Below are 8,313 nucleotides of genomic sequence, written 5' to 3' on the forward strand. Positions count from 1 at the left end.
AGTCAACCGCGTCAAGCCAGCCAACTCCCTACATTTGCTGCTGCTGCATCGTTAAGTGGAAAAAAGACAACCTCATCCTCATCAAGCACGCGAGCTTATAAAAATCGTCTAGAACAATGGCAGTGAATGTATATTCAACAAATGTTACAACCGAGAATTTATCCAGACATGATATGCTGTCTTGGGTAAATGATTGTCTGCAGGCACAGTTTTCGAAAATTGAAGAACTCTGCACCGGTAAATATCAACAAACAACAATAACACAATTATACTTTTGACTTAAGACAATGGCGTAGTGGGAAATACAAATAGAAAAAAAGGGAGCTGCATTTTTATACCCTTCACCATAGTACGGAGGGTATATTAATTTTGTTTTGTAACTCATCGAAATAATCATTTCCGATCCCATAAAGTATATATATTGATAAGCGTAAAATTCTATGACGATATAGCCATGTCCGTCTGTCGGTATATTGTAATCACTCTAGCCTCTAAACGAATTGACATAGACCGCCAAAATATTGCATAGAGTCGTCTTTTGTCTGCATGCAGGTCAAGTTCGAAGATGGGCTTTTTCGGTCCACGTTTAAGTATAGCTCCCATACAAGAGTACCCCCAAATTTTCGATATTTTGGGATTCTTGATCGCGTTTTTCAACCAAATTCGCTAAAATTTGGTGCATTGCCTTCTTATTGGGTATCAAATATCTCTACTAAATAAATACTATAAATATCGGTCCACTTGTTTTGGTCCGGCCGGCCCCTTAATTTCCAGTATTTTGGGGGTTGTGATCGCATTTTTCGACCGAATTGGCTGTAATTTAGTTCTCTGAGTTCTTATTGGGTTGCAAATCTCTTCACTAAAATTTATAAATGTAGATCCATTTTTTCTGGTAGCCCCCATATAAGGGTACCCCCCATTTTCGGAATTTTAAGGTTCTTGAGCGCATATTTCAATCGATTTCGCTAAAATTTGGTACATTGAGTTCTTATTAGATAGCAAATCTCTCTACAAAAAATTATAAATATTGGCCAATTTTTTTGGATATCCCCCATATAAGGGTACCCCCAATTTTCGGTATTCTGGGCTTCTTGAGCTCACTTTTCAACCGAATTCCCTGTAATTTGGTATTTTGTAGTCGTATGTGGTAACAAATCTCCTTACCAAAAATTATTAATATTCGCCTCCCTTTTTGGGGTAGTCCCCGTATACCCCCTTTTTTATATAAAAATAGTTATCTGATTTGTTCGGCGTTTTGGGTTTGGTTCTAATACTCTGTTGTAATCGTTTCACCTGCGGAGGATATCGAGATAAAAAACTAGCACGTACGATTCGATAATGAACTATAGCCCGCATTGGGAGGTACCAGAAGGAGTGGACCGATATTCCCCATCTTCGAACTTGAACTCAGTTTGGAAGAAATAATAAGATGGGCAAAGTTTGGATGAAATCCAAAATTTTCTAAAACGGATTTGGTCCAAATAAACATGTGGTCTAGAACCAATATTTCGATGAGGCACATTTTGATTTTATCAAAGTGTATACACACCCTCATTAGTCATAAGGCTGAGGGTATATAAATAAATCCACGATCCTGGTAGAACTCCAAAAGAAGGCTCTTCTATAAATTCACGACCTTAAAAAAATGCCCTTAAACGAAAATCCTGACTTTGTATCAAAGTGTATACACACCCTCATTAGTCATAAGGCTGAGGGTATATAAATAAATCCACTATCCTGGTGGAACTACAAAAGAAGGCTCTTCTATAAATTCACGACCTTAAAAAATGGCCTTAAAGGAAAATACTGACTTTCGGCAGCTCCTCTATATGTAGGCACGTTTCCAACGATTCCACAGCCTAATAATTTTCTCGGTCTGATAATTTTCTCAGTCTGATTGTCCACACCTGGAATATTTTTTTATTAAATCCACGCCTTTATAGTACTTAAAAGTTCTTGAAAAAAAATCTTTGATAAATCCACGCCTTTTGTATCCCTTAAAAAAATATTTTATAAATCCTCGGTCTGATAGCCTTTAAAAAGTTCAATTCTGATAGTCATTCTTTCTTTGTTTTATAAAAATAGTTCTTCTTGATTCCCCTTTTTATATTTCTTCCTACGTCACTGTCTACTTCTTCGATAATTCTTTTCTAACTAAACATTTCTTTTTGTTGTTGATTTTAGGTGCTGCTTACTGTCAATTTATGGATATGCTATTTCCTGGTAGTGTGCCCATGAAACGTGTCAAGTTCCGTACAAATTTGGAACATGAATATATTCAGAATTTTAAGATATTACAGGCCTCCTTTAAGAAAATGAGTGTTGATAAGGTAAGTTAACAAGTTAGGTGTGTGTATGTATGTATGTATGTGTGTGTGGGTGTTAGCTTAAACCCCATATATATAACCGTATTTTACATATACATAAATTTTATTTGTAATTAAAAAAAAAAAACAAAGACAAAAGTAAGTGATCGTTTTTTGACCTATATACGATTCTGCTTAACAGAAGTCATAAAAAATGATATAAACTCAGACCTTCATTGTCTTTTTTCTGTCTCTCTCTATGTGTGTGTGTTTTTTTTATTCTTGAATAACCAAAAATGGACCCCGAACCCCGGACTTCGAAAAAACAACGAACGTACAAACTCTCCCCTCTGGTGGTCTCATCCATTTACCCCTGCCCCGCCGCTCTAAATGTGTTTGTATGGTGGGTGGTGTGCATGCGCGTGTGTGTGTGTGTATTTTTGTTGTTGTAGATAATACCCGTTGACAAATTGATAAAGGGTCGTTTTCAAGACAATTTTGAATTTCTGCAATGGTTTAAAAAATTCTTCGATGCCAATTATGATGGACGTGAATATGAACCATTAATTGCTCGCGGTGGCATTCGTCTGGGCAATGGTGTTGGTGGCGGCGGTAGTGGTGTTGGCAGCAGTAATGATTTACTCGTCGACAGACGTCACATACAAATGCCTTCGGGACGATCACATCATACTGCTGCAACAACACACACACGAACAACCGGTAATAACCTAAAAACTAAAAAAATAGAACTTTTAAACGAAAAGTTATTTATCGAGTGTGAAGCACGTTGTACTTTTATATTATTTTACATATATTTTTATTCCTCTTCATTTTCCTCGGGTTGAGATTCATAATTTCATTGATAATTTTTTTTTTGTGATATGTCTTGGTTTTATTATTATTTTTTTTTATTTCACACACGGTTTAAAATAATGGACCCGCAGCACCACACAACTACTACTGCAAACAAAACACATATTCACCAACCAACACATATACATCACAACATCATCACTTACCTACCTACATACAAACATTTTGTTGTGCACAATTATTTGTTCATATATATATTTTTTTTGTTTTCTTCATTTATATTTGAACAAAGGTTTTGAGTTTTCTTGATTAATAATGAAAACGACTAAGTGGTGGGATTAAACTATTGATTTTTTTCTGGCGTTTGGTACTTTAATAAAGGAATTCAGGATAAACTATTTACCATTTTTCAATTGTCAATCTCATGGCCTATTAAATAAGGTCTACCGGGAGGCGGCGAATTGAAAGTCTTAATATTTATTCGAAGCGAAATATTCGTGCACAATGTTATCATTACGTTTTTTGAAAGATAAAATGTATAAAATATGTTTGTTGATATATAAAATATTTTTTTAATAAAAAAATATTTTTTCAATATTTTTCTTTTTTTTTTTGAGGATCAGTGGCGATTTGAAACTATTGTCTTCCCTGCTATACCTTCTGGAGACGAATGTTGAAATATTTATTTAAAAATATATTCTTCGCTATGTCGCTATTGCTACTGATCTACACCATTTTTTTTAATTTTTAATAACAACAATTATCGGCATTCCGGAAATTCCAAAGATTTTTCTATTTTACCTCCTAAAATTCGATGGAAAATTTTTTTCAAAGTCCCATATTTCCAGAAAAAAACAAACATTACTATTGTCATTATCGTCCCTCCAGAACCAACCTACCCCCACCCCTGAAGCATAAAACATCACTTACTTTGTACACTTTAATTATTAAACAAAAAACAATAATAATAATTATTTAGCTTTTACTAAACAAAAAAAAATTATATTTCACATTTTCATCTATCATTTATTTGTTTCTTCCTTTTTCTTTTGTTTTATACTTATCAACCACACCAACCAACGTGTTGTTTCTTTTTTGTGTTTTGAATTGTCGTGGTGTATATGATGATTTTGTTTTTTTTTTCGGGAAAATGAACAAAATGCAAAAAAAAAAAAAAAAACATAGATTATACCCATTGACAAATTGATAAAAGGCCGCTTCCAAGATAATTTCGAATTTTTGCAATGGTTTAAAAAATTCTTCGATGCCAATTATGATGGTCACGATTATGATGCCAGTGCGGCCAGAGAGGGTGCACAAATGGGTTTTGGAGCGGGTAATGTTAAGTCTTTGCCAGGCACTGGTGGCGGCAACACATCATACAGGAAACCAGCCGTGGCAGTGGCCACACAACGATCGACAGTGCCATCAACAGTGAGGCCCAGTATGTGATTTGTCCTTTATTTGTAGTCGTTTGTTTGTTTATTTGGTTGTTTTGTATTGTATTATATTTTATTTTTTGTTTATTTCTATATTTTCATTTCTTTGGCATTTAACTAAACTGGAAAGCACATAACATTCTTAAAAACATTAACTCTTTTTTAAACATTTTTTGCTTTGGTTTTTTTTTTGCAAAAAAAAATCTGTTTTGGTTTATTTTTTAAAAATTTTATTTATATTAACGTGCTTCGCGTTTGTTAAATTATTTAAGAATGAACGAAAAATATATGAATGGGGTCTGGTGAAATTTACTCAATTTGTGTGTGTGTGTACGTACACAGCTGCACAACTATCTAAAAATTTTGATTAAATTTCACTTGCCTTAGAGTTTTAAAATTGTATTAATATGTCCCTTTTCAAATTCTACACACAAAAAAACTAAACAGCTACAAAAGTACCACCCAGAGCAGCACCTGCAGCAAATTCAAGAACCAATGCCATTTCAAACAGTGGCGGAGCTGTTAAGAAAGCCAATGACAATTCAAATGCTGTAACAAATCAACAAATTGAGGAATTATCAAGTCAGGTAGATATTTATCTCCAAATTTTGTGATATTTGTAAATGAAAATACTATAACATTTATATTTTTTTAGGTTATGGACATGCGTTTAAATTTGGAGGGTTTGGAAAAGGAACGAGATTTCTACTTCTCCAAATTGCGTGACATAGAAATTCTGTAAGTTTTTTCTTTTCTATTTATTAAATATTTGCAAATTGTTATTAATATTTATTTTTTTCTCCTTTTAGCTGCCAAGAAGCCGATGAAGGCGATTCGCATCCTCTAATACAGAAAATTTTGGAAATTTTGTATGCAACGGAGGTATGTAACGAAAAATATGAATAGAAAAAGAGTTTGCTTATTTGAAATTTTAAGAACACATTGACACAACGATAAACATGAAATAAGAACATTGACAAAATATTCCTTGTTGAATTCACGGGAAGCTATATCGAAATCTGAACCGATTTTTTCCGAAACTTACCACACATCATTCTAAATTCAATTCAGTACGCTATACCAAATTTCGTGCAAATCGAAGGATATATAGAGACTTTAGTGCACCATTTACATAAAATCGGACGAAAATATGTCTGGGAGCTATATCGAAATTTGAACCGAATTTCCGGAAACTCACCACTCATTATTCTAGACTCAATTCAGCACGCTATGTCAAATTTCGTGCAAATCGAAGAATATAAAGGGACTTCGGGGCACTATTTATATTAAATCGGACGAATATATATATGGGAGCTATATCTAAATCTGAACCGATTTTCACGAAATTTAACACACGTCGTTCTAGACGTTAATTTCGTTAAAATCGAAAGAAATATAGGGGCTCTAATGCACCATTTACTTTAAACCGGACGAAAATACATATATGGGAGCTATATCGAAATCTGAACCGATTTTTAACACAGATCACTTTAGACTTAATTTAGTAAGCTATGCCAAATTTCATGCAAACCGAAAGATATATAGATACGTTGGTGCACCATTTATCCAAAATCGGAAGAAAATATGTGTGGGAGCTTTGTCTAAATCTGAACCGATTTTCCTGAAACTTACCACATATCATTCTAGACTCAATTCAGTACGTCATGCAAAATTTCGTGTAAATCGAAAGAAATATAGGGGCTTTAATGCACCATTTACACAAAATCGTATCGAAATATGAACCGATTTTCACGAAATTTAACATACATCGTTCTAGACTTAATTTAGTGAGCTATGCCAAATTTCGTGCTAATCGAAGAATATATAGAGTCTTTGGTGCACCATTAACATAAAATCGGACGAAAATATATATGGGAGCTATATCGAAATCTGAACCGAATTTCCGAAAACTTACCACTCATCACTCTAGACCTAATTCAATACGCTGTGCGAAATTTCGTGCAAATCGAACTAAATATAGGAGCTTTAATGCACCATTTACACAATATCCGAAGAAAATATGTGTGGGAGCTATGTCTAAATCTGAACCGGTTTTTCTGAAACTTACTACACATCATTCTATACTCGATTCAGTACGCTATGTCAAATTTCGTGCAAATCGAAAAATATAAAGGGACTTTGGTGCACTATTTACCTAAAATCGGATGAATATATATAAGGGAGCTATATCGAAATCTGAATCGAATTTCCGGAAATTCCGAAATTTAACACACATCGTTCTAGACTTAATTCAGAATGCTATGCCAAAGTTCGTGCAAATCGAAGGATATATAGGGACATTTACATAAAATCGGACTAAAATATATATATGGCAGCTATATCTAAATCTGAACCGATTTTTCCCAATTTAAATAGGGTTCGTCCTTGGGTCAAATAAATGAGCTGTGCCAAATTTCATCCAAATCGGATGGTAAATGTGACCGCTACTTTGTTTACAATTTAACATTTACAGACAGACGAACAGACAGACATGCATTTGCATATTATCGAAAGGAATCATGTGTCTATTTCTTTTCCTTTTGCCTGTCACAAACATATGCACAAAGACATAATACCCTGTACCACAGTGTGGTGAAGGGTATAAAATAATACCCTTAGAAATTAAAAAAATCACGATCGTAAAATGTACTAATATTTCTTGAAAAATATTCTTAAATGTGTATACATGTCCTGAACATTTTTTAAATAATATTTCTTCCTACATTCAATTTTTCTAATCCATTTTTTTTTTCTTCTTTTCTTTCAGGATGGTTTTGCGCCTCCAGATGAGATTCCACCCGAAGATGAGGAATATTAAACACACAACCATATATATATTATGAGCCAAGCATGTGTGTGGTGCGCGGTGTGTTCTCTTCTTTATGATTTCTTTTCGTTTCGTAGTAGTAGTAGCCTATCAGAAAAAAACAAAACCTCCTTTAACGTTTCTGTTTTTCTTCTTTTACTTCTGTTTTCTGTTTCGTTCATCAAGAAAAAAAAGCACCATAATAAATTATTGTAGTTTCTTTCGTATTATTATTATTAATATTCTATACATACAACAACAACAAACAATTGCAAAAGAGCTACAACTACGAAAATGTTGAACATATACGTTGAACTTGTTTTTGCGCCATTAACTGAAAAGAAAGAAAGAACGAACGAAAGTGAGATAGTAGAGACGCAATAAAATCGAACAAATTTATACAAAAAATACAAAAAAAAGAAATAATTTTCATTTAGCTTATACACTTAAAAATGAAAAAAAAAAGATTAATAAATTTTATTATAACAGTTATAACTGTGTATACAAGAAAACTCTAAAAAATGAACACAACATAATATGGCGATTAAGAAAACCAATCCCCCCACAAACAAATTTAATTGTCATTCTTTCTTTGATGCAGGACCCCATTTGTGTCAGTTATTGCAAAAAAAATATATATATATTTGTTTTTAACAAAGTATAACAACTTTTCTTAACAACAACAAAAAAACAAAACAAAAATGCTCAAACAAATCTTTAAGCTCTTTTTCTTTCTGTCTGTCTGTTTGTCTCTTCTGCGTATTATATATATAATTCTTCTTCTTTTCTATGATAATTATTATTACTTTTTTGTAATATTTTTCCAAAATGAAATGCAAAAAAAAAACACCTTAACAAAAAATGTATTTTAATTATTTTATTTTAAGTGTGAATCATTTCTATATTTAAAATTAAAAAAAGAAAACATACATACAACTTTACTCGAATC

General features: G+C 32.9%; 1 protein-coding gene across 2 annotated transcripts; it reads left to right on the forward strand.

The window, feature by feature from the left end:
• Positions 1–87: 87 nt before the first annotated feature.
• LOC133332169 (microtubule-associated protein RP/EB family member 1) lies at positions 88–7,460 on the forward strand. Of its 2 annotated transcripts, none has more exons than XM_061540549.1 (7): positions 88–237; positions 2,185–2,330; positions 2,759–3,026; positions 5,006–5,145; positions 5,214–5,296; positions 5,368–5,440; positions 7,326–7,460. In XM_061540549.1, the coding sequence occupies exons 1-7, from the start codon at positions 117–119 to the stop codon at positions 7,374–7,376; spliced, it is 882 nt and encodes a 293-aa protein (XP_061396533.1). In that variant the 5' UTR covers positions 88–116; the 3' UTR covers positions 7,377–7,460. The 2 variants fall into 2 exon arrangements, with proteins under 2 accessions (XP_061396533.1, XP_061396534.1); XM_061540550.1 differs by lacking the exon at positions 2,759–3,026 and adding an exon at positions 4,305–4,563.
• Positions 7,461–8,313: the final 853 nt, after the last annotated feature.

This window comes from Musca vetustissima, unplaced genomic scaffold (genome assembly GCF_032173495.1).
Source record: "Musca vetustissima isolate MV318-11 ecotype Yass unplaced genomic scaffold, APGP_CSIRO_Mvet_v1 utg5251, whole genome shotgun sequence".
NCBI classification, from domain to species: domain Eukaryota; kingdom Metazoa; phylum Arthropoda; class Insecta; order Diptera; family Muscidae; genus Musca; species Musca vetustissima.

Bases quoted from the DNA above. Each gene is read 5' to 3' on its own strand.
- LOC133332169 (XM_061540549.1), top strand. From the start codon at position 117: ATGGCAGTGAATGTATATTCAACAAATGTTACAACCGAGAATTTATCC. The intron at 238-2,184 runs GTAAATATCAAC...TGTTGATTTTAG, and splicing joins AATTGAAGAACTCTGCACCG to GTGCTGCTTACTGTCAATTT. The intron at 3,027-5,005 runs GTAATAACCTAA...AAAACTAAACAG, and splicing joins AACACACACACGAACAACCG to CTACAAAAGTACCACCCAGA.